We start from the raw sequence: 26,918 nt of genomic DNA, 5'->3' as shown, positions 1-26,918 counted from the left end.
TACCAAATTTAGTGATATCACAAAATGAATCTAAAATAATTAGTGGGATGTACACATGTGAACTAAAACGGTGTAATAATAACATAAGACCACCTTTCCTTACAAAAAGAAAAGCATTCCAATGTTTCTAAACTTAAAAGACTATAAACTTAATTATGTATACATAACAGCTCAGTTTTAATTGGAATAAACTTAAATAGTTACTTGTAACATTACGTAAGCCATCGCTATTGCAGAATGTGGCAAGAAAATTAGAACACAGAGGATTATGTTGTCACCTTTCAATAATTCTGTCGTGGTCATCCACAATCATAACAGAAGCCTTGCGGACACTACTCTGATTGAAATCCTTGCTGAAGAAGTGATACTGCGTTGCTACCCAGCCCACGTACACATGAGTTGGTTCCTGTCCAGGGAAGATCCTTACACCATAGAAGTACTCATTGATGAGTCGAATATCTCATTGCCAATAGATTCCGCTCCTGAGACAGCTGGGACAGACATTACCTTTGGACTTCTGTCTGGGATGGTAGGTGGAATAATTTTCAAGTCCGTCTGAAAGCAATTTGTTTACTCATTAATTAATTTATATTTATTACTGAAATGAAATTAGCAGAATATGAAGTAACGCACAACTGAATAAGAGGGCATAAATGCAACACCGTAGATGGAAGTGTTTTTCTGCTTAGCCTCCAACTGCAGAATGCCAAAAGAATTAGAGACAGTACATGAGAAATTTCTGCACAGAGGAACAAAAGTCTTAAAGTCTGTCATATCAAAATTAAACACTGTCTGTAACAAGCCCTGAAGATGGATAAGGAAGCCATTATTCTTCTTTTTAGAGAAATAAAATCTTGAATTGACTTTTCCATAGCAACATCACCAGAAGCCTCTGTTGACACTCGTACTTCTGCTTAACTTGACATGAAACCTGATGTAAATGTGTTGCTCCAACAAACTATCACTAGTTTTTCTTCCAAGACGTAACTAAGCCACTGTTTCATCCACAACTGCCTTATTTCCTTCAACAGCAAAAAAAACACATATCGCTGCTTAGTCACTCGCTACTGAATGTAAAATGTATGCAGGCATTCTGGAAACTTAACTGTCACACCTCTTAAAAGTTAGCCAGTCCTAGTACATTATCAGTTCTTAAGCATTTGGACTTAGAGCTTACTTCCAGTTCCAAAACATAACCTTTTATTAAATAGAAGTCAAATGGATATTTCATGTACCTCTTATTACAACCTTATTGTACAGAAGCTCACCTGCGAGACCCTCACTCGTGGTGTCCGCACATGTAGTCTACTAGTGCGGCCCATGCCAACTGGTTTTCTCTCAGGACTGACATCTCCATCCACAGCTGGTTCTGGACTTCTTACCTTCTTCAGACGACCATTGCTTGAATCACGTTTACGAGAGAAGAATCTATGATAAAATATATATTTTAAAATAATTCGACAGTTCCAATTACATGTCAATTCTACTTTCAGCTCTTATTTCCATGACTTTGTCCTTCCTATCGAAAAGCAATGACAAGATTCAGAAATATTGGTGGCCGAGAAATAGACATCCTGAACCGAATAAACTTGTCAATTTTGCTCTCGAAGTACCTGCTACATAGGTCACAGTCAAGACAGGTTATTCTACAAGATGTTCTAACTGTGAGATGTTGCAAAATGTGCGACAGAAAGCAGTAGAGAGACACGGATCGAGGACGAGTCCGGCAGAGACATAGTGAGGCATTCGCTGAGGTTGGCATGCATCCCTTGGTGAGAGTTTTGAAAAAAAAATTAAAAATTTTCGAAAAATCAAAAAACGATAGAAATTATCTGAAAGGTGCACAAAACCCAAAAATTTTGAAATTTTTGAAAAAAATGTTGAAAGCGGAATTTTTCAAATTTTTTGGTTTTGTGCGCTATTTGGACATTTTCCAGCGGTTTTTGATTTTTTAATTTTTTTTAAAAATTTTAAATTTTTTTCGAAAAATCAAAAAACGCTGGAAATTGTCTGAAAAGCGCACAAAACCCAAATTTTTTTATATTTTTGAAAAAATTTTGAAAGTGGAATTTTTCAAAAAATTTCGGTTTTTTGCGCTTTTCAGACAATTGTCAGCGTTTTTTGATTTTTCGAAAATTTTGGAGAAATTTCAAAATTTTTTTCAAATTTCACCCCACCTGATGCCATGCAGGACAGATCGCCGTCGGACTGTGTCTCTGACGAACGCGGTCTGTGCCTCACACGGTCTCTATAAGCCGAGGTGCTGGATGCAACACGTAAGGCAGATACCGAGACGGCATGGCAGGGCACAGGTGATAATTCACTGACTTCTCACCAGTGAAGCTCACGTTCATGCCCAGGGCAGCCTATATGGGATTTGCGGGGGACAAATATGCATTCGGACTTGTTTTTCCCTGAGTTTTCCAGTTTCTACCTGCAAATATCATTTCACTGACGCTCCATTTTCATTCATGTATCATCTGGGGGTGGCCAATGGGCCAGTTAAGAGCCACAGTCCCACAGAGAGACAGTCATGTCATTGTACAATATTCCCAGCTGTCATATAAACAATATTTAATGTGAACCAAATTATTTCTCTGAGAATATTTTAAGCATTCTCTTAATGTTTAATAGCACGTTTTAGTAACAATATAACATTTAATTATTGTGGGCTTTTAACACACTTTCATGCAAATTATGACAATGACTGCCATCTTCATTGCCATGAAAAACTCAAATCTCAGGCACAAATTATTATTATTCTCTATAAAATAAGCCAAGTATTGTGTTGTAGGTATAGCATACTTGAAAACATGCATAATCTATGGCAGCAAAATTCACGTGTTCCATTAATGAATTACGTTGCTTTTGTGCACCCATTAGACCATACGTGTCAATGACATTCAGTACTAAAACATGTTTCAAATAAACAAAATATAATTACAATAATTACTTTTCTAACAATTTAGGTCCCCTTTCTGGACAACGTAACTGCATGGATGCAGGGAGCATTGATAGTATTTTGGAGATTCTTAACATCTCCAACTCCAAACTAAAGCTACTTCCTCAAGACGCTCGCTGATACAGCACAGCCTAGATTTCAGATTCTCATGGTATTAAAGATGTGGAATGCAGTCATCTGGTTATAAAATCATATAGTCTTACAGGGGGTCAGAGGAACATAGCACCTCCACCTTCTGGGCAGAAATGTGTATGAATTCCATCTTTAACAAGTGATATGCTCCCCTGGGACATTATTAATTACTTATAAGACTACACGGTGTCACAACCCAGAAGACTTACATTACAAGTACATCCAACAGTGGAAACCATAAGCAGTTACTTTGTCTTAAAGACGTTACATCACCACAAAAAAAGATCGGATTAAGAACGAACTGCCACGAGAGCTTGAACCCACTTCCCTACTTTCAAAACAGTCAAACCTCGTACACCGTTGTAAAACCCGGATGAAAAAGGACAAAACACATTTGTTTAACAAAGAACAGAAACCTATTATGGTAAATAAGTAACAATTTCGTATATGAAATATCACCCAAATTTGAACAGTTCTTATTAAGAGCCAAATAACAATAAAAGATTTGAAAAACAGGAATCAACAAAAGTAAATTCCTTCCAGCTGGTGAAGCTTTACTATCACAGCACATGGTTAAGTATGTTCTTTGATTACTGCAGCCTAATAATATTGATTTCAATCACCAATGTCTCCCCACATTCTTCTCATGTACGTCAATTCTTGTAATCTAGTGATTTGCCTTAAACCAGCGTTACTTACACAAAGCAATAATATCAATGGTTAAACTTTTTTAAAATGCATCAGTCAAATATTATTAATTTATGTTGCGTGCAGTAACTATGTAAATAAAGACAATTTTTTAAAATAAATTCAATTAGTTACAAATAATATTTTTTATATAAAATGACCACATCGGTTCTCTTAACATCATAAAGCATATAAATTTAAATTTTCAATCTTTCGGCCTATGACCGTGCCATACTGGAAATACGTTTGATATTAAACATGCGACAAAAGGCAGTTCCACGTTCTTCAAATTAAAACAAGTCTTTATGTGCTCGTACTGTTCTGAGACATCACATCATCAAAGTAATATAATATAATTTCATTTTGAGTTACAACAAATACTTTTCAATCAGATAATATATGCAGTAAGTGTGAAATTCAGTCAACTGCCTTTGCAAATGCACATGTAATTTAACCACGTTTAATAACCTATTCTTAATTATTTTCAGAAGAACCACGAATACCTACCTCGTTCTAACGTACCATTCATTTGTGCATTTTCCAGTTTGTCGTATGTGACGTTTCGTGAGAGCGAGCCTCTCCTCGGACGTCCCGATGGTTTATGCTTCAGTTTGCTTGAAGAAAGTTCTGGTGATGGTCCATTCATTATAAGTTCATCTGCTTCAACACAGCATCTTCTGAATAACCACGCTGGAGGCCTAATAGAAACAGACTTGAAGTAAGCCAAGACTCTCTTAACTACAGGGTTATTACACAAGACCATATGGCTAGTTCTGAAGCCACGAGTGCGTCATTAAACTCGTTACAAAGAAAGGAAGGTCTTATTAATGGACAATTCAAGTGCTGCAACCTGTATCCTGCACTGGTAACTACTGACAAGTGTGAAGACAGTTTCTTATTCCCAGCAAATCACTCCTTGATTTGTATTTATAAAGTGATTTCATTTATGACTTCTCAGCTCTATAAAGAAACAAGTGTTGATGAGATTTCACTCCTTGGTTTTCCTTCTTTCTCACTTTTCACACACTCAGTTCAATGTAATTTCTCTAGAACAGCATTTTCAGCCCAATGTGGCCATCATCAGGTTCAATTCCCTGCTTTTGCAGTGACTTACTTATCACGTAGACAATTTTTACTAATAAATTGTCAAGATGCAGTCATATGGTCAGCAGCAGGACAACAAACTCTGAATGTAAGAAGAAGTAATAAATTTAATTTCACTCCCTCCAATGTGATAAGAGTTCATTTCAGATATCAAATCATCATGGAAAATGTGGGCATTTCTGTATCGTGAATTGACAGGAAAAGATTAAAAGTTATTCATACAGCTAACTCAGTCTAGAAATAACTTCACAGACCCTGTGTCGAGGCACGAACAGTCAGGTCGTACAACACGACTACAAAACTGAGGGTTCGGGCATAAAGAAACCTGAAATAACTGAAAATAAATGTAAAGTAGTTACGTATATAAAGACAGATTTTTACAAAAACTTTACGTTCAGGTAAATGGGTTCATTCTCAAGAACAGAGCTTTCATTTGACATTCTAAGCTTAAAAATGCAATAAATACACTGTATTTCGTAACAAGGATCACTTTATATACACGTGCGTAGACCACGGGAATTTAAATGTCATACCTAAAACATTAATGGTTTAGTTGTATGCTAGTGGCCAGCTCGAACGCACATAAGCCATAATGCAAGGCCAAGAAAGGTTAATATTTAAATGCTCTCTCTTTCCAGCTTTTATCTCAAATTATTATACACATACAAAAATTACCTTCCTGAAATGATTCATCCCAAGTCCCTGGATCAATCATGATCAGCGACTTAACAACATCCTCCAACAATTTCAGCAAGGGCCTGAAATAACATCGAACATTTTCATTAGTACACGCACAGCTCTTTATAAAGAATTAATCGAATCAAACCATTCCACAAATGCCCAAGTTTATACAATTTATACACAGTAGTCTCTTGTAACTGGTCCCACAAAAACTATCTTTAATCGCCCTGATGACGGAGGCAGTATGACCTCCGAAACGTTGGTTAACATCGACCAGACTACACGGCGCAACATCCCAGAAGACGGAAATCTTTATCTTTAATTGAATTCATTGAATACGTAAATATTCGACTTAGAAGCAATCTGACTGGCCATATGATAGAAACACATCATTTATTAAAATTTTATCATTAATATAAAAATGGGACCCTGTGGAACCAAACGTGCAGTTTAAGAAATATTTTATCCAATTTGTTGCTTTACTACAAACAGGTATCAACTGTAACTGCGAGAATAAGAACCAATCACATCACAGACTTCAATAAATTCGAATCAGGAAGGTAGCCCGCGGGTTCCCAACCAAGTCATTTTCATTTTCAATAAAGTGTCCATTAATATAATGCAATTGTAACCAAAATTGGAAAATGCCAACAAAATTTTAATAAAACTTCCCAATATCAAAAAAAATGTAATCCTGATTCAGCATTATAAAGTTTTTACGTGCACGTGTGTGTACGTATTTTCTCCTTTTTCACAGAGTACAACAAGTTTAACATTTTCTTAGCAAAACAGAATTCTAATAATATTTTCTATTCTTCTTACAATAATTTAAAAATGTATGTCTGTCATATTCATCTGTGGTCTTACTGATTCTGTTTTTACGTAGCGCAGACTATGGTCCATTGCAGGATCTTCATATAATTCCTTTAACTCTGGACCCAACGGAACGATATATTCATTTTTACAAACCTCCCTGAAAGACAAAATCATTACTTCAGATAATTACCAAACTCAAAATTTAATTAACATATACTACAGTAACTTATGAATATACAATCAAATTAGGCCAAACAGATGAACACAAAATTTTTAAGACTCGACACTGACAAAATAAGAATCATATGGAAAAACACAAGACTAGTTTGACACTCACAAAACACATTTACTGAATAAGCAGTCAGTGAATGCCAATTCTGTTCATTCTGAAAGCCCATAGGCATAGTTCAGTTGAAATCCTCACCAGACAAAAATCCCTGTGACTGCTTCCTAAGGGGGAGGCTACCTCAAAAAATCATGCATCAACCCACACTCAGTTCAGGAAATGTAAGTAAAGTTGAAACTGTTCCTGAGGAGATTAAAGGTCATGTGTTGTGGACTACAGCGAGTCCACAGGGCTGAAAGATCTCAGACCGAACATGTGTTCACATGAATACCACATACATTCCACAAAATGTGAGCTTTCATTCACGTATCACATGCTCCTGTAACCTAAAAAAATTATGTATACACTGCGTACAAAACCTGTTGCATGTTTTTCCCTGAATACCTTATAATTCAAAGTCATACTTAACTTCTTGTTAAAATATTAGCAAAGTTATGTTTTATAATTATGTGCTGTGATGCTTCCAATTCCTATTTGCACACTTAACACAACGAAATGTCTACAAAGTCAAACTACAGAAGTAAGATTCTACTGCTGTGGGGTCTGTGAATTCTCTTCCATCTTGTGTTCGGAATTTTTGTCGTAAATATCTGAAGAAGATTTGTAGGTCTGAAGTACATAAAAATACGTAAGGAGGATAAAGCACCATGTCAGAACTGATATAAAATTTACAGATGAGAATTAAAATTCATTTTAATTACAGCAGAATGGGATTTCTTTGAATTTAAGACAAGCATGTGTAAAAACCTTACGCAACACTTAAAAATGTATAATCTGAATAACGACGAGAAGAATTTGTTTACATAAACTATTATAAAATACAGTTTAAAATTATAAATTTAATTATGGCACTAATATTGTATGAGTATTACGATGAACAAAGCAGGAATATATTTTTTATATATATTTTTTAAATATTTAAATGTTAATTATAGTAATATTTTAATATTTAATAGGAATTTTATTGTGATTAGACTGACAAGATTTAAACAAATACATATTTATCACAATATGACGCAACTTTATCACCTCAGGAAGAACTACTCGCATCGCAATAGCACGTGATTCCAAGTGAAGCAGATCATAGAAACCCTGTCGCAAGGGCCCTGACATATAATAGTTGATTCTGGTCCACATGGAGACAGAGGGCATGAGCTGCACGATAATTGGACTGGTAGCAGAGCGCGACGTACAAAGTGAGAGTGTGGGCGTGAAAACTGTAAGACAAAAGCCTCGCATGAAATTCTATTATATTAATTAGCCAAAGCAAATATTTCAGAAACACGTACACTACAATATTTACACTCAGATTCTCTACATAGGAAACTGTAATCCTGTCACCTTTAAAATGAAACTGCAATGAGCTCTCTAGCCAAATAAGACTCTTATTTGCTACAGATTTCTGGGTTACCCTGGGTGGACTATTACGTTTTTCCTTGAGGTACAAGTTATAATTTGAAAGGTGATCATCCCATAATCAATTACGCTGCAAGGGGCTTTAGTATTTCATCCATTCTGTTAACTTGCAAGAATATCATCTCCAGTGCATAAGTTCCTTCAACTGCAGTAACGGGCTCTAAAATTAATGACACCAAATTCACTGCTAAATTGTGGGTTGTGAAAGATAATTCGCCGGCTTTCAGATTGTTATTTCTTGACAGACAAATTTAGAAAATGTTTTCTTGGGGTATTTTCAAACTATTAGACTAAACATTTCGTAAAACTAAAAGTAAAGCTAAACTGCTAAGGGGCCATGTTGGTGCTTTGGGGGAGGGGGGGGGGGGTGAGAGGAGGTGTAGCTCCCACTCATTCTCAACTCAGGCACTAGAAGGAGGCAAGTAGTCAGTGTCACGACCTGGCCGAGCCTTACTCCTGGGGAAACGACCCCTGGTACCCATTGGACAGAAAGCCGGGTGGGACCCACAGATAGTCTCAATGCAGAGTCACTGTCAGGAATTAAATCTTGACCATTCAACCTGTAGTCAGTCACTATACTGACTTTAGCTGCCTGGCTCAAACAGTTTAAATACAAAGAACCAGAGCTAAGATGAGTGTATTGAGATGCAGTGTTGACGAAAGTAATCGTTGGAATGAGAAACCTAACCTAAGCTTCATCATATGGTTTCACTGCTGTAGTTAACATCTTGGCATGGTTTTGGAATCATTATATAATCACAGGTTTCCTTTCTCCATGCCATGAAGTCCTTTATCTGTCATAGTATCGAATGTGAACAGAAAGGAAGATTGTGTGTGTATGAATATTTATCGTCTGTCACGAGGTGTTCACAGTTACCTCAGCAATCGTTCCATCTCAATTAATTCCAAAATATCGATGCGTCTGTCTTCTTCTGGAATGTGAAGTGCCAACACGGACACAGCGTCTTCACACAGCATACTCCAACCACGAATGTCTGACAGCTTCAGGGCATGCACTTGCAGAGATTGATTAGGTACTCGTGCCCACTGATGAGGTTTCAAGCATTGGTGGAAACTGCAAAAAAGAGAGAAACAATGATTTATTAAAGGGTGCATTTTAATAAGCATGTGGTCGCAAAAGTTCTGGCCGACGGACACATGTAGTTGCAAGTTCTGAAGGAACTGTATAAAAATAAGACCTGAAAGTGACTGATTACATTCATTATTTTGCTTTGGTAAATAATAATGTTTTGCAGACTTTTATGTCAGAATATAGAAAATTAAAATAATTTAATGCATTTAGCCAGGTGAAAAAAATATTGGATGATGTATCACATTAAGAAGAGCCAGCTGTATATTTGTAGTTACAGAAAATCCTGTCCATCTCCTCAGTATGTATTAAAGTTACAACACACAAAACATATAATAATAATGAAGGAATCTGAAAAATGCCCTACAATCTAGATTATATAAATAAATTATGCAAATGTTGGTGCAAAATTCTGTAATTCTGTAACTAAATTTCTGTCTGAATCACCTTACAGTGCTGACTCATTTTATGACTCTGACGATCAATGCTATTGTAACAAAACTTAATAGTTTGCTTTCAAATTTCATAATTTCAAAGATAAAAAGTATTAGTACCAGTGAACAATGAGGAGTCTTGTGAACGAGGAAATGAATCCCACCTCATATGTTTGTAATGCAGCCAAGATGGCTTTACTGGTTGTGGGAAATTAGAGGGTATAAAGGTGGTATGGCTTTTAATTGCATGACAGACATACCAAATTTAGTGATATCACAAAATGAATCTAAAATAATTAGTGGGATGTACACATGTGAACTAAAACGGTGTAATAATAACATAAGACCACCTTTCCTTACAAAAAGAAAAGCATTCCAATGTTTCTAAACTCAAAAGACTATAAACTTAATTATGTATACATAACAGCTCAGTTTTAATTGGAATAAACTTAAATAGTTACTTGTAACATTACGTAAGCCATCGCTATTGCAGAACGTGCCAAAAAAATTAGAACACAGAGGATTATGTTGTCACCTTTCAATAATTCTGTCATCGTCATCCACAATCATAACAGAAGCCTTGCGGACACTACTCTGATTGAAATCCTTGCTGAAGAAGTGATACTGCATTGTTACCCAGCCCACGTACACATGAGTTGGGTCCTGTCCAGGAAAGATCCTTACACCATAGAAGTACTCGTTGATGAGTCGAATATCTCATTTCCAATAGATTCCGCTCCTGAGACAGCTGGGACAGACATTACCTTTGGACTTCTGTCTGGGATGGTAGGTGGAATAATTTTCAAGTCCGTCTGAAAGCAATTTGTTTACTCATTAATTAATTTATATTTATTACTGAAATGAAATTAGCAGAATATGAAGTAACGCACAACTGAATAAGAGGGCATAAATGCAACACCGTAGATGGAAGTGTTTTTCTGCTTAGCCTCAAACTGCAGAATGCCAAAAGAATTAGAGACAGTACATGAGAAATTTCTGCACAGAGGAACAAAAGTCTTAAAGTCTGTCATATCAAAATTAAACACTGTCTGTAACAAGCCCTGAAGATGGATAAGGAAGCCATTATTCTTCTTTTTAGAGAAATAAAATCTTGAAATGACTTTTCCATAGCAACATCACCAGAAGCCTCTGTTGACACTCGTACTTCTGCTTAACTTGACATGAAACCTGATGTAAATGTGTTGCTCCAACAAACTATCACTAGTTTTTCTTCCAAGACGTAACTAAGCCACTGTTTCATCCACAACTGCCTTATTTCCTTCAACAGCAAAAAAAACACATATCGCTGCTTAGTCACTCGCTACTGAATGTAAAATGTATGCAGGCATTCTGGAAACTTAACTGTCACACCTCTTAAAAGTTAGCCAGTCCTAGTACATTATCAGTTCTTAAGCATTTGGACTTAGAGCTTACTTCCAGTTCCAAAACATAACCTTTTATTAAATAGAAGTCAAATGGATATTTCATGTACCTCTTATTACAACCTTATTGTACAGAAGCTCACCTGCGAGACCCTCACTCGTGGTGTCCGCACATGTAGTCTACTAGTGCGGCCCATGCCAACTGGTTTTCTCTCAGGACTGACATCTCCATCCACAGCTGGTTCTGGACTTCTTACCTTCTTCAGACGACCATTGCTTGAATCACGTTTACGAGAGAAGAATCTATGATAAAATATATATTTTAAAATAATTCGACAGTTCCAATTACATGTCAATTCTACTTTCAGCTCTTATTTCCATGACTTTGTCCTTCCTATCGAAAAGCAATGACAAGATTCAGAAATATTGGTGGCCGAGAAATAGACATCCTGAACCGAATAAACTTGTCAATTTTGCTCTCGAAGTACCTGCTACATAGGTCACAGTCAAGACAGGTTATTCTACAAGATGTTCTAACTGTGAGATGTTGCAAAATGTGCGACAGAAAGCAGTAGAGAGACACGGATCGAGGACGAGTCCGGCAGAGACATAGTGAGGCATTCGCTGAGGTTGGCATGCATCCCTTGGTGAGAGTTTTGAAAAAAAAATTAAAAATTTTCGAAAAATCAAAAAACGATAGAAATTATCTGAAAGGTGCACAAAACCCAAAAATTTTGAAATTTTTGAAAAAAATGTTGAAAGCGGAATTTTTCAAATTTTTTGGTTTTGTGCGCTATTTGGACATTTTCCAGCGGTTTTTGATTTTTTAATTTTTTTTAAAAAATTTAAATTTTTTTCGAAAAATCAAAAAACGCTGGAAATTGTCTGAAAAGCGCACAAAACCCAAATTTTTTTATATTTTTGAAAAAATTTTGAAAGTGGAATTTTTCAAAAAATTTCGGTTTTTTGCGCTTTTCAGACAATTGTCAGCGTTTTTTGATTTTTCGAAAATTTTGGAGAAATTTCAAAATTTTTTTCAAATTTCACCCCACCTGATGCCATGCAGGACAGATCGCCGTCGGACTGTGTCTCTGACGAACGCGGTCTGTGCCTCACACGGTCTCTATAAGCCGAGGTGCTGGATGCAACACGTAAGGCAGATACCGAGACGGCATGGCAGGGCACAGGTGATAATTCACTGACTTCTCACCAGTGAAGCTCACGTTCATGCCCAGGGCAGCCTATATGGGATTTGCGGGGGACAAATATGCATTCGGACTTGTTTTTCCCTGAGTTTTCCAGTTTCTACCTGCAAATATCATTTCACTGACGCTCCATTTTCATTCATGTATCATCTGGGGGTGGCCAATGGGCCAGTTAAGAGCCACAGTCCCACAGAGAGACAGTCATGTCATTGTACAATATTCCCAGCTGTCATATAAACAATATTTAATGTGAACCAAATTATTTCTCTGAGAATATTTTAAGCATTCTCTTAATGTTTAATAGCACGTTTTAGTAACAATATAACATTTAATTATTGTGGGCTTTTAACACACTTTCATGCAAATTATGACAATGACTGCCATCTTCATTGCCATGAAAAACTCAAATCTCAGGCACAAATTATTATTATTCTCTATAAAATAAGCCAAGTATTGTGTTGTAGGTATAGCATACTTGAAAACATGCATAATCTATGGCAGCAAAATTCACGTGTTCCATTAATGAATTACGTTGCTTTTGTGCACCCATTAGACCATACGTGTCAATGACATTCAGTACTAAAACATGTTTCAAATAAACAAAATATAATTACAATAATTACTTTTCTAACAATTTAGGTCCCCTTTCTGGACAACGTAACTGCATGGATGCAGGGAGCATTGATAGTATTTTGGAGATTCTTAACATCTCCAACTCCAAACTAAAGCTACTTCCTCAAGACGCTCGCTGATACAGCACAGCCTAGATTTCAGATTCTCATGGTATTAAAGATGTGGAATGCAGTCATCTGGTTATAAAATCATATAGTCTTACAGGGGGTCAGAGGAACATAGCACCTCCACCTTCTGGGCAGAAATGTGTATGAATTCCATCTTTAACAAGTGATATGCTCCCCTGGGACATTATTAATTACTTATAAGACTACACGGTGTCACAACCCAGAAGACTTACATTACAAGTACATCCAACAGTGGAAACCATAAGCAGTTACTTTGTCTTAAAGACGTTACATCACCACAAAAAAAGATCGGATTAAGAACGAACTGCCACGAGAGCTTGAACCCACTTCCCTACTTTCAAAACAGTCAAACCTCGTACACCGTTGTAAAACCCGGATGAAAAAGGACAAAACACATTTGTTTAACAAAGAACAGAAACCTATTATGGTAAATAAGTAACAATTTCGTATATGAAATATCACCCAAATTTGAACAGTTCTTATTAAGAGCCAAATAACAATAAAAGATTTGAAAAACAGGAATCAACAAAAGTAAATTCCTTCCAGCTGGTGAAGCTTTACTATCACAGCACATGGTTAAGTATGTTCTTTGATTACTGCAGCCTAATAATATTGATTTCAATCACCAATGTCTCCCCACATTCTTCTCATGTACGTCAATTCTTGTAATCTAGTGATTTGCCTTAAACCAGCGTTACTTACACAAAGCAATAATATCAATGGTTAAACTTTTTTAAAATGCATCAGTCAAATATTATTAATTTATGTTGCGTGCAGTAACTATGTAAATAAAGACAATTTTTTAAAATAAATTCAATTAGTTACAAATAATATTTTTTATATAAAATGACCACATCGGTTCTCTTAACATCATAAAGCATATAAATTTAAATTTTCAATCTTTTGGCCTATGACCGTGCCATACTGGAAATACGTTTGATATTAAACATGCGACAAAAGGCAGTTCCACGTTCTTCAAATTAAAACAAGTCTTTATGTGCTCGTACTGTTCTGAGACATCACATCATCAAAGTAATATAATATAATTTCATTTTGAGTTACAACAAATACTTTTCAATCAGATAATATATGCAGTAAGTGTGAAATTCAGTCAACTGCCTTTGCAAATGCACATGTAATTTAACCACGTTTAATAACCTATTCTTAATTATTTTCAGAAGAACCACGAATACCTACCTCGTTCTAACGTACCATTCATTTGTGCATTTTCCAGTTTGTCGTATGTGACGTTTCGTGAGAGCGAGCCTCTCCTCGGACGTCCCGATGGTTTATGCTTCAGTTTGCTTGAAGAAAGTTCTGGTGATGGTCCATTCATTATAAGTTCATCTGCTTCAACACAGCATCTTCTGAATAACCACGCTGGAGGCCTAATAGAAACAGACTTGAAGTAAGCCAAGACTCTCTTAACTACAGGGTTATTACACAAGACCATATGGCTAGTTCTGAAGCCACGAGTGCGTCATTAAACTCGTTACAAAGAAAGGAAGGTCTTATTAATGGACAATTCAAGTGCTGCAACCTGTATCCTGCACTGGTAACTACTGACAAGTGTGAAGACAGTTTCTTATTCCCAGCAAATCACTCCTTGATTTGTATTTATAAAGTGATTTCATTTATGACTTCTCAGCTCTATAAAGAAACAAGTGTTGATGAGATTTCACTCCTTGGTTTTCCTTCTTTCTCACTTTTCACACACTCAGTTCAATGTAATTTCTCTAGAACAGCATTTTCAGCCCAATGTGGCCATCATCAGGTTCAATTCCCTGCTTTTGCAGTGACTTACTTATCACGTAGACAATTTTTACTAATAAATTGTCAAGATGCAGTCATATGGTCAGCAGCAGGACAACAAACTCTGAATGTAAGAAGAAGTAATAAATTTAATTTCACTCCCTCCAATGTGATAAGAGTTCATTTCAGATATCAAATCATCATGGAAAATGTGGGCATTTCTGTATCGTGAATTGACAGGAAAAGATTAAAAGTTATTCATACAGCTAACTCAGTCTAGAAATAACTTCACAGACCCTGTGTCGAGGCACGAACAGTCAGGTCGTACAACACGACTACAAAACTGAGGGTTCGGGCATAAAGAAACCTGAAATAACTGAAAATAAATGTAAAGTAGTTACGTATATAAAGACAGATTTTTACAAAAACTTTACGTTCAGGTAAATGGGTTCATTCTCAAGAACAGAGCTTTCATTTGACATTCTAAGCTTAAAAATGCAATAAATACACTGTATTTCGTAACAAGGATCACTTTATATACACGTGCGTAGACCACGGGAATTTAAATGTCATACCTAAAACATTAATGGTTTAGTTGTATGCTAGTGGCCAGCTCGAACGCACATAAGCCATAATGCAAGGCCAAGAAAGGTTAATATTTAAATGCTCTCTCTTTCCAGCTTTTATCTCAAATTATTATACACATACAAAAATTACCTTCCTGAAATGATTCATCCCAAGTCCCTGGATCAATCATGATCAGCGACTTAACAACATCCTCCAACAATTTCAGCAAGGGCCTGAAATAACATCGAACATTTTCATTAGTACACGCACAGCTCTTTATAAAGAATAAATCGAATCAAACCATTCCACAAATGCCCAAGTTTATACAATTTATACACAGTAGTCTCTTGTAACTGGTCCCACAAAAACTATCTTTAATCGCCCTGATGACGGAGGCAGTATGACCTCCGAAACGTTGGTTAACATCGACCAGACTACACGGCGCAACATCCCAGAAGACGGAAATCTTTATCTTTAATTGAATTCATTGAATACGTAAATATTCGACTTAGAAGCAATCTGACTGGCCATATGATAGAAACACATCATTTATTAAAATTTTATCATTAATATAAAAATGGGACCCTGTGGAACCAAACGTGCAGTTTAAGAAATATTTTATCCAATTTGTTGCTTTACTACAAACAGGTTTCAACTGTAACTGTGAGAATAAGAACCAATCACATCACAGACTTCAATAAAATCGAATCAGGAAGGTAGCCCGCGGGTTCCCAACCAAGTCATTTTCATTTTCAGTAAAGTGTCCATTAATATAATGCAATTGTAACCAAAATTGGAAAATGCCAACAAATTTTAATAAAACTTCCCAATATCAAAAAAAATGTAATCCTGATTCAGCATTATAAAGTTTTTACGTGCACGTGTGTGTACATATTTTCTCCTTTTTCACAGAGTACAACAAGTTTAACAACATTTTATTAGCAAAACAGAATTCTAATAATATTTTCTATTCTTCTTACAATAATTTAAAAATGTACGTCTGTCATATTCATCTGTGGTCTTACTGATTCTGTTTTTAGGCAGCGCAGACTATGGTCCATTGCAGGATCTTCATATAATTCCTTTAACTCTGGACCCAACGGAACAATATATTCATTTTTACAAACCTCCCTGAAAGACAAAATCATTACTTCAGATAATTACCAAACTCAAAATTTATTTAACATATACTACAGTAACTTATGAATATACAATCAAATTAGGCCAAAAAGATGAACACAAAATTTTTAAGACTCGACACTGACAAAATAAGAATCATATGGAAAAACACAAGACTAGTTTGACACTCACAAAACACATTTACTGAATAAGCAGTCAGTGAATGCCAATTCTGTTCATTCTGAAAGCCCATAGGCATAGTTCAGTTGAAATCCTCACCAGACAAAAATCCCTGCGACTGCTTCCTAAGGGGGGGGGGGGGGGGGGGGGGTACCTCAAAAAATCATGCACCAACCCACACACAGTTCAGGAAATGTAAGTAAAGTTGAAACTGTTCCTGAGGAGATTAAAGGTCATGTGTTGTGGACTACAGCGAGTCCACAGGGCTGAAAGATCTCAGACCGAACATGTGTTCACATGAAGACCACATACATTCCACAAAAAGTGAGCTTTCATTCACGTATCACATGCTCCTGTAACCTAAAAAAATTATGAATACGCTGCGTACAAAACCTGTTGCATGTTTTTTCCCCTGAATACCTTATAATTCAAAGTCATACTTAACTTCTTTTTAAAATATTAGCAAAGTTATGTTTTATAATTATGTGCTGTGCTGATTCCAATTCCTATTTGCACACTTAACACAACGAAATGTCTACAAAGTCAAACTACAGAAGTAAGATTCTACTGCTGTGGGGTCTGTGAATTCTCTTCCATCTTGTGTTCGGAATTTTTGTCGTAAATATCTGAAGAAGATTTGTAGGTCTCAAGTATGTAAAAATACGTAAGGAGGATAAAGCACCATGTCAGAACTGATATAAAATTTACAGATAAGAATTAAAATTCATTTTAATTACAGCAGAATGGGATTCAATGAATTTAATACAAGCATGCGTAAAAACCTTACGCAACACTTAAAAATGTATAATCTGAATAACGACGAGAAGAATTTGTTTACGTAAACTATTATAAAATACAGTTTAAAATTATAAATTTAATTATGGCACTAATATTGTATAAGTATTAGGATGAGCAAAGCAGGAAGAACTACTCGCAAATCCTCGCAGGAAATTCTATTATATTCCAGTGGTATTAATTAGCCGAAGCAAATATTTCAGAAACACGTACAGTACAATATTTACACTCAGATTCTCTACATAGGAAACTGTAATCCTGTCACCTTTAAAATGAAACTGCAATGAGCTCTCTAGCCAAATAAGACTCTTATTTGCTACAGATTTCTGGGTTACGCTGGGTGGACTATTACGTTTTTCCTTGAGGTACAAGTTATAATTTGAAAAGTGATCATCCCATAATCAATTATGCTGCAAGGGGCTTTAGTATTTCATCCATTCTGTTAACTTGCCAGAATATCATCTCCAGTGCATAAGTTCCTTCAACTGCAGTAACGGGCTCTAAAATTAATGACACCAGATTCACTGCTAAATTGTGGGTTGTGAAAGATAATTCGCCGGCTTTCAGATTGTTATTTCTTGACAGACAAATTTAGAAAATGTTTTCTTGGGGTATTTTCAAACTATTAGACTAAACATTTTGTAAAACTAAAAGTTAAGCTAAATTGATATGGGCCACGTAGGTGCTTGGGGGGAGAGGGGGTGTAGCTCCGACTAATTCTCAACTCAGGCACTAGACGGAGGCAAGTAGTCAGTGTCACGACCTGGCCGTGCCTTACTCCTGGGGAAAGGACCCCTGGTACCCATTATCTGTCATAGTATTGAATGTGAACACAAAGGAAGATCGTGTGTCCTGTATCATGAATATTTATCGTCCGTCACGAGGTGTTCACATTTACCTCAGCGTTCGTTCCGTCTCATTAATTCCAAAATATCGATGCGTCTGTCTTCTTCTGGAATGTGAAGTGCCAACACGGACACAGCGTCTTCACACAGCATACTCCAACCACGAATGTCTGACAGCTTCAGGGCATGCACTTGCAAAGATTGATTAGGTACTCGTGCCCACTGATGAGGTTTCAAGCACCGTACTTTAAGTCTTGGTGGAAACTGCATAAAAGAGAAACTATTAAAGGGTGCATTTTAATAAGCATGTGGTCACAAAAGTTCTGGCCGACGGACACATGTTCTGAAGGAACTGTATAAAAATAAGACCTGAAAGTGACTGATTACATTCATTATTTTGCTTTGGTAAATAATAATGTTTTGCAGACTTTTATGTCAGAATATAGAAAATTAAAATAATTTAACGAATTTAGCCAGGTGAAAAAAAATATTGGATGATGTATCTGTCAAATATCACATTAAGAAGAGCCAGCTGTATATTTGTAGTTACAGAAAATCCTGTCCATCTCCTCAGTATGTATTAAAGAAACAACGCACAAAACATATAATAATAATGAAGGAATCTGAAAAAATTCCCTACAATCTACATTATATAAATAAATTATGCAAATGTTGGTGCAAAATTCTGTAATTCTGTAACTAAATTTCTGTCTGCATCTCCTTACAGTGCTGACTCATTTTATGCAGCATATCACTTGAAATTGGTAATGTGATTTAAAACTTGATACCTCTTAAAAGCAACAAGTGTATATAGACCTAACCTAACCTGTGGTATAACATGCCCCATGCTCGTCGCTTCCACAAAGATGTTTCAGGTTCCATCTATCAAAACAACATAGGAGAAGAGAAGTTTACACAGTACGTTCACATTTCCCACTAAACACATCAATAAATTCACAATATTTTTCAGAATATGAATCTAATAATAGCATAATATATAAATACGTGTAACATTCCTTCCAATTATAACAATTCTTGTGAACAATATCTTGAGAAACGTTCTAATTTACAAAGTACAATTTCCTGACCAATGCGTATTTTACTTCACTGTCCTGTATGGGTTTTTAAGAGACGTACGCTGTTTTATCAAAACACATGCACAGCATAGCATAACACTGTCGGTTTTAAATTGGTCCAGTTGGAGATACACAGATTTAAACTAGCACTTAAAAGGTTAAGGGAGTTATAGTTACAAAATTTATTAAATATTTCAATTTCCCTCAAAAACATAATTTATTTCTGCTGCAATCTTGGCAACCTCACTGGGACACATGATCCAGCTGGCTGCATGTTGCCCTAGCAACCTAACCAAGCCACTAACCCCAGAATGAAGTCAGGCCGGCAGCCTATAATATGGTAATTTAAATTCCCTGTCCCTGCTGTGTCAACAAAGCAACCAACAAACATTCCCTCTGATGCCCCTTTGCCTGATGAATCATGAGTTACTTCATTGTAGAGTTCGTCAGCTCGGACCACGTAGCAACTCTGACGATCGATGCTATCGTAACAAAACTTAATACTTTGCTTTCAAATTTCATAATTTCAAAGATAAAAAGTATTAATACCAGTGAACAACGAGGAGGAGTCTTGTGAACGAGGAAATGAATCCCACCTCATACGTTTGTAACGCAGCCAAGATGGCATTACTGGTTGTGGGAAATTAGAGGGTATAAAGGTGGTATGGCTTTTAATTGCATGACAGACATACCAAATTTAGTGATATCACAAAATGAATCTAAAATAATTAGTGGGATGTACAAATGTGAACTAAAACGGTGTAATAATAACATAAGACCACCTTTCCTTACAAAAAAGAAAAGGCATTCCAATGTTTCTAAATTCAAAAGACTATAAACGTAATTATGTATACATAACAGCTCAGTTTTAATTGGAATAAACTTAAATAGTTACTTGTAACGTTACGTAAGCCATCGCTATTGCAGAACGAGGCAAGAAAATTAGAACACAGAGGATTATGTTGTCACCTTTCAATAATTCTGTCATGGTCATCCACAATCATAACAGAAGCCTTGCGGACACTACTCTGATTGAAATCCTTGCTGAAGAAGTGATACTGCGTTGTTACCCAGCCCACGTACACATGAGTTGGGTCCTGTCCATAGAAGTACTCATTGATGAGTCGAATATCTCATTGCCAATAGATTCCGCTCCTGAGACAGCTGGGACAGACATTACCTTTGGACTTCTGTCTCGGATGGTAGGTGGAATAATTTTCAAGTCCGTCTGAAAGCAATTTGTTTAATCGTTAATTAATTTATATTTATTACTGAAATAAAATTAGCAGAATATGAAGTAACGCACAACTGAATAAGAGGGCAGCTTAGCCCCCAACTGCAGAATGCCAAAAGAATTTGAGACAGTACATGAGAAATTTCTGCACAGAGGAACAAAAGTCATATCAAAATTAAACACCGTCTGTAACAAGCCCTGAAGATGGATAAGGAAGCCAAAACATAACCTTTTATTAAATAGAAGTCAAATGGATATTTCATGTACCTCTTATTACAACCTTATTGTATAGAAGCTCACCTGCGAGACCCTCGCTCGTGGTGTCCGCACATGTAGTCTACTAGTGCGGCCCATGCCAACTGGTTTTCTCTCAGGGCTGACATCTCCATCCACAGCTGGTTCTGGAGTTCCTCCCTTCTTCAGACGACCATTGCTTGAATCACGTTCACGAGAGAAGAATCTATGATAAAATTTATATTTTAAAATAATTTGACAGTTCCAATTACATGTCAATTCTACTTTCAGCTCTTATTTCCATGACTTTGTCCTTCCTATCGAAAAGCAATGACAAGATTCAGAAATATTGGTGGCCGAGAAATAGACATCCTGAACCGAATAAACTTGTCAATGTTGCTCTCGAAGTACCTGCTACATAGGTCACAGTCAAGACAGGTTATTCTACAAGATGTTCTAACTGTGAGATGTTGCAAAATGTGCGACAGAAAGCAGTAGAGAGACACGGATCGAGGACGAGTCCGGCAGAGACATAGTGAGGCATTCGCCGAGGTTGGCATGCATCCCTTGGTGAGAGTTTTGAAAAAAAAATTCAAAATTTTCGAAAAATCAAAAAACGATAGAAATTATCTGAAAGGTGCACAAAACCCAAAAATTTTGAAATTTTTGAAAAAAATTTTGAAAGCGGAATTTTTCAATTTTTTTTGGTTTTGTGCGCTATTTGGACATTTTCCAGCGTTTTTTGATTTTTTAATTTTTTTTAAAAAATTTCAAAATTTTTCGAAAAATAAAAAAAAGCTGGAAATTGTCTGAAAAGCGCACAAAACCCATTTTTTTTTATATTTTTGAAAAAATTTTGAAAGTGGAATTTTTCAAAAATTTTCGGTTTTGTGCGCTTTTCAGACAATTGTCAGCGTTTTTTGATTTTTCGAAAATTTTGGAGAAATTTCAAATTTTTTTTCAAATTTCACCCCACCTGATGCCATGCAGGACAGATCGCCGTCGGACTGTGTCTCTGACGAACGCGGTCTGTGCCTCACACGGTCTCTATAAGCCGAGGTGCTGGATGCAACACGTAAGGCAGATACCGAGACGGCATGGCAGGGCACAGGTGATAATTCACTGACTTCTCACCAGTGAAGCTCACGTTCATGCCCAGGGCAGCCTATATGGGATTTGCGGGGGACAAATTGGCATTCGGACTTGTTTTTCCCTGAGTTTTCCAGTTTCTACCTGCAAATATCATTTCACTGACGCTCCATTTTCATTTATGTATCATCTGGGGGTGGCCAATGGGCCAGTTAAGAGCCACAGTCCCACAGAGAGACAGTCATGTCATTGTACAATATTCCCAGCTATCATATAAACAATGTTTAATGTGAACCAAATTATTTCTCTGAGAATATTTTAAGCATTCTCTTAATGTTTAATAGCACGTTTTAGTAACAATATAACATTTAATTATTGTGGGCTTCTAACACACTTTCATGCAAATTATGACAATGACTGCCATCTTCATTGCCATGAAAAACTCAAATCTCAGGCACAAATTATTATTATTCTCTATAAAATAAGCCATGTATTGTGTTGTAGGTATAGCATACTTGAAAACATGCATAATCTATGGCAGCAAAATTCACGTGTTCCATTAATGAATTACGTTGCTTTTGTGCACCCATTAGACCATACGTGTCAATGACATTCAGTACTAAAACATGTTTCAAATAAACAAAATATAATTACAATAATTACTTTTCTAACAATTTAGGTCCCCTTTCTGGACAACGTAACTGCATGGATGCAGGGAGCATTGATAGTATTTTGGAGATTCTTAACATCTCCAACTCCAAACTAAAGCTACTTCCTCAAGACGCTCGCTGATACAGCACAGCCTAGATTTCAGATTCTCATGGTATTAAAGATGTGGAATGCAGTCATCTGGTTATAAAATCATATAGTCTTACAGGGGGTCAGAGGAACATAGCACCTCCACCTTCTGGGCAGAAATGTGTATGAATTCCATCTTTAACAAGTGATATGCTCCCCTGGGACATTATTAATTACTTATAAGACTACACGGTGTCACAACCCAGAAGACTTACATTACAAGTACATCCAACAGTGGAAACCATAAGCAGTTACTTTGTCTTAAAGACGTTACATCACCACAAAAAAAGATCGGATTAAGAACGAACTGCCACGAGAGCTTGAACCCACTTCCCTACTTTCAAAACAGTCAAACCTCGTACACCGTTGTAAAACCCGGATGAAAAAGGACAAAACACATTTGTTTAACAAAGAACAGAAACCTATTATGGTAAATAAGTAACAATTTCGTATATGAAATATCACCCAAATTTGAACAGTTCTTATTAAGAGCCAAATAACAATAAAAGATTTGAAAAACAGGAATCAACAAAAGTAAATTCCTTCCAGCTGGTGAAGCTTTACTATCACAGCACATGGTTAAGTATGTTCTTTGATTACTGCAGCCTAATAATATTGATTTCAATCACCAATGTCTCCCCACATTCTTCTCATGTACGTCAATTCTTGTAATCTAGTGATTTGCCTTAAACCAGCGTTACTTACACAAAGCAATAATATCAATGGTTAAACTTTTTTAAAATGCATCAGTCAAATATTATTAATTTATGTTGCGTGCAGTAACTATGTAAATAAAGACAATTTTTTAAAATAAATTCAATTAGTTACAAATAATATTTTTTATATAAAATGACCACATCGGTTCTCTTAACATCATAAAGCATATAAATTTAAATTTTCAATCTTTTGGCCTATGACCGTGCCATACTGGAAATACGTTTGATATTAAACATGCGACAAAAGGCAGTTCCACGTTCTTCAAATTAAAACAAGTCTTTATGTGCTCGTACTGTTCTGAGACATCACATCATCAAAGTAATATAATATAATTTCATTTTGAGTTACAACAAATACTTTTCAATCAGATAATATATGCAGTAAGTGTGAAATTCAGTCAACTGCCTTTGCAAATGCACATGTAATTTAACCACGTTTAATAACCTATTCTTAATTATTTTCAGAAGAACCACGAATACCTACCTCGTTCTAACGTACCATTCATTTGTGCATTTTCCAGTTTGTCGTATGTGACGTTTCGTGAGAGCGAGCCTCTCCTCGGACGTCCCGATGGTTTATGCTTCAGTTTGCTTGAAGAAAGTTCTGGTGATGGTCCATTCATTATAAGTTCATCTGCTTCAACACAGCATCTTCTGAATAACCACGCTGGAGGCCTAATAGAAACAGACTTGAAGTAAGCCAAGACTCTCTTAACTACAGGGTTATTACACAAGACCATATGGCTAGTTCTGAAGCCACGAGTGCGTCATTAAACTCGTTACAAAGAAAGGAAGGTCTTATTAATGGACAATTCAAGTGCTGCAACCTGTATCCTGCACTGGTAACTACTGACAAGTGTGAAGACAGTTTCTTATTCCCAGCAAATCACTCCTTGATTTGTATTTATAAAGTGATTTCATTTATGACTTCTCAGCTCTATAAAGAAACAAGTGTTGATGAGATTTCACTCCTTGGTTTTCCTTCTTTCTCACTTTTCACACACTCAGTTCAATGTAATTTCTCTAGAACAGCATTTTCAGCCCAATGTGGCCATCATCAGGTTCAATTCCCTGCTTTTGCAGTGACTTACTTATCACGTAGACAATTTTTACTAATAAATTGTCAAGATGCAGTCATATGGTCAGCAGCAGGACAACAAACTCTGAATGTAAGAAGAAGTAATAAATTTAATTTCACTCCCTCCAATGTGATAAGAGTTCATTTCAGATATCAAATCATCATGGAAAATGTGGGCATTTCTGTATCGTGAATTGACAGGAAAAGATTAAAAGTTATTCATACAGCTAACTCAGTCTAGAAATAACTTCACAGACCCTGTGTCGAGGCACGAACAGTCAGGTCGTACAACACGACTACAAAACTGAGGGTTCGGGCATAAAGAAACCTGAAATAACTGAAAATAAATGTAAAGTAGTTACGTATATAAAGACAGATTTTTACAAAAACTTTACGTTCAGGTAAATGGGTTCATTCTCAAGAACAGAGCTTTCATTTGACATTCTAAGCTTAAAAATGCAATAAATACACTGTATTTCGTAACAAGGATCACTTTATATACACGTGCGTAGACCACGGGAATTTAAATGTCATACCTAAAACATTAATGGTTTAGTTGTATGCTAGTGGCCAGCTCGAACGCACATAAGCCATAATGCAAGGCCAAGAAAGGTTAATATTTAAATGCTCTCTCTTTCCAGCTTTTATCTCAAATTATTATACACATACAAAAATTACCTTCCTGAAATGATTCATCCCAAGTCCCTGGATCAATCATGATCAGCGACTTAACAACATCCTCCAACAATTTCAGCAAGGGCCTGAAATAACATCGAACATTTTCATTAGTACACGCACAGCTCTTTATAAAGAATAAATCGAATCAAACCATTCCACAAATGCCCAAGTTTATACAATTTATACACAGTAGTCTCTTGTAACTGGTCCCACAAAAACTATCTTTAATCGCCCTGATGACGGAGGCAGTATGACCTCCGAAACGTTGGTTAACATCGACCAGACTACACGGCGCAACATCCCAGAAGACGGAAATCTTTATCTTTAATTGAATTCATTGAATACGTAAATATTCGACTTAGAAGCAATCTGACTGGCCATATGATAGAAACACATCATTTATTAAAATTTTATCATTAATATAAAAATGGGACCCTGTGGAACCAAACGTGCAGTTTAAGAAATATTTTATCCAATTTGTTGCTTTACTACAAACAGGTTTCAACTGTAACTGTGAGAATAAGAACCAATCACATCACAGACTTCAATAAAATCGAATCAGGAAGGTAGCCCGCGGGTTCCCAACCAAGTCATTTTCATTTTCAGTAAAGTGTCCATTAATATAATGCAATTGTAACCAAAATTGGAAAATGCCAACAAATTTTAATAAAACTTCCCAATATCAAAAAAAATGTAATCCTGATTCAGCATTATAAAGTTTTTACGTGCACGTGTGTGTACATATTTTCTCCTTTTTCACAGAGTACAACAAGTTTAACAACATTTTATTAGCAAAACAGAATTCTAATAATATTTTCTATTCTTCTTACAATAATTTAAAAATGTACGTCTGTCATATTCATCTGTGGTCTTACTGATTCTGTTTTTAGGCAGCGCAGACTATGGTCCATTGCAGGATCTTCATATAATTCCTTTAACTCTGGACCCAACGGAACAATATATTCATTTTTACAAACCTCCCTGAAAGACAAAATCATTACTTCAGATAATTACCAAACTCAAAATTTATTTAACATATACTACAGTAACTTATGAATATACAATCAAATTAGGCCAAAAAGATGAACACAAAATTTTTAAGACTCGACACTGACAAAATAAGAATCATATGGAAAAACACAAGACTAGTTTGACACTCACAAAACACATTTACTGAATAAGCAGTCAGTGAATGCCAATTCTGTTCATTCTGAAAGCCCATAGGCATAGTTCAGTTGAAATCCTCACCAGACAAAAATCCCTGCGACTGCTTCCTAAGGGGGGGGGGGGGGGGGGGGGGGGGTACCTCAAAAAATCATGCACCAACCCACACACAGTTCAGGAAATGTAAGTAAAGTTGAAACTGTTCCTGAGGAGATTAAAGGTCATGTGTTGTGGACTACAGCGAGTCCACAGGGCTGAAAGATCTCAGACCGAACATGTGTTCACATGAAGACCACATACATTCCACAAAAAGTGAGCTTTCATTCACGTATCACATGCTCCTGTAACCTAAAAAAATTATGAATACGCTGCGTACAAAACCTGTTGCATGTTTTTTCCCCTGAATACCTTATAATTCAAAGTCATACTTAACTTCTTTTTAAAATATTAGCAAAGTTATGTTTTATAATTATGTGCTGTGCTGATTCCAATTCCTATTTGCACACTTAACACAACGAAATGTCTACAAAGTCAAACTACAGAAGTAAGATTCTACTGCTGTGGGGTCTGTGAATTC

At 36.1% G+C, this 26,918-nt stretch overlaps 1 protein-coding gene across 1 annotated transcript; it reads right to left on the bottom strand.

The window, feature by feature from the left end:
- Window positions 1-309: 309 nt before the first annotated feature.
- LOC147871643 (ryanodine receptor-like) lies at window positions 310-15,455 on the bottom strand. Its single transcript, XM_087360557.1, has 9 exons — window positions 14,214-15,455; window positions 11,194-11,353; window positions 10,204-10,480; window positions 9,022-9,219; window positions 6,434-6,539; window positions 5,561-5,643; window positions 4,289-4,479; window positions 1,269-1,428; window positions 310-555 (listed from the first exon to the last, which is right to left on the bottom strand). Exons 3-6 carry the CDS (start codon window positions 10,296-10,298, stop codon window positions 5,611-5,613), a joined length of 432 nt encoding a protein of 143 aa, XP_087216683.1. The 5' UTR covers window positions 10,299-10,480; window positions 11,194-11,353; window positions 14,214-15,455; the 3' UTR covers window positions 310-555; window positions 1,269-1,428; window positions 4,289-4,479; window positions 5,561-5,610.
- Window positions 15,456-26,918: the final 11,463 nt, after the last annotated feature.

Source organism: Zootermopsis nevadensis, unplaced genomic scaffold, assembly GCF_977971745.1.
Source record: "Zootermopsis nevadensis isolate Lab colony 2312 unplaced genomic scaffold, Znev_1.0 Znev_ptg000045l, whole genome shotgun sequence".
Lineage (NCBI taxonomy): Eukaryota > Metazoa > Arthropoda > Insecta > Blattodea > Termopsidae > Zootermopsis > Zootermopsis nevadensis.
Note: the sequence above shows the minus strand (reverse complement) of the source record. Positions and strands in the feature narration are given on the sequence as shown.

Excerpts from the sequence above, each read along its gene's own strand:
- LOC147871643 (XM_087360557.1), bottom strand. The coding sequence starts at position 10,298 with ATGCAGTATCACTTCTTCAGCAAGGATTTCAATCAGAGTAGTGTCCGC. Across the intron at positions 6,540-9,021 it reads GAGATGGAACGATTGCTGAG|GGAGGTTTGTAAAAATGAAT; the intron begins GTAACTGTGAAC and ends TTTGTCTTTCAG. Across the intron at positions 5,644-6,433 it reads GCTACGTAAAAACAGAATCA|GCCCTTGCTGAAATTGTTGG; the intron begins GTAAGACCACAG and ends ATGTTATTTCAG.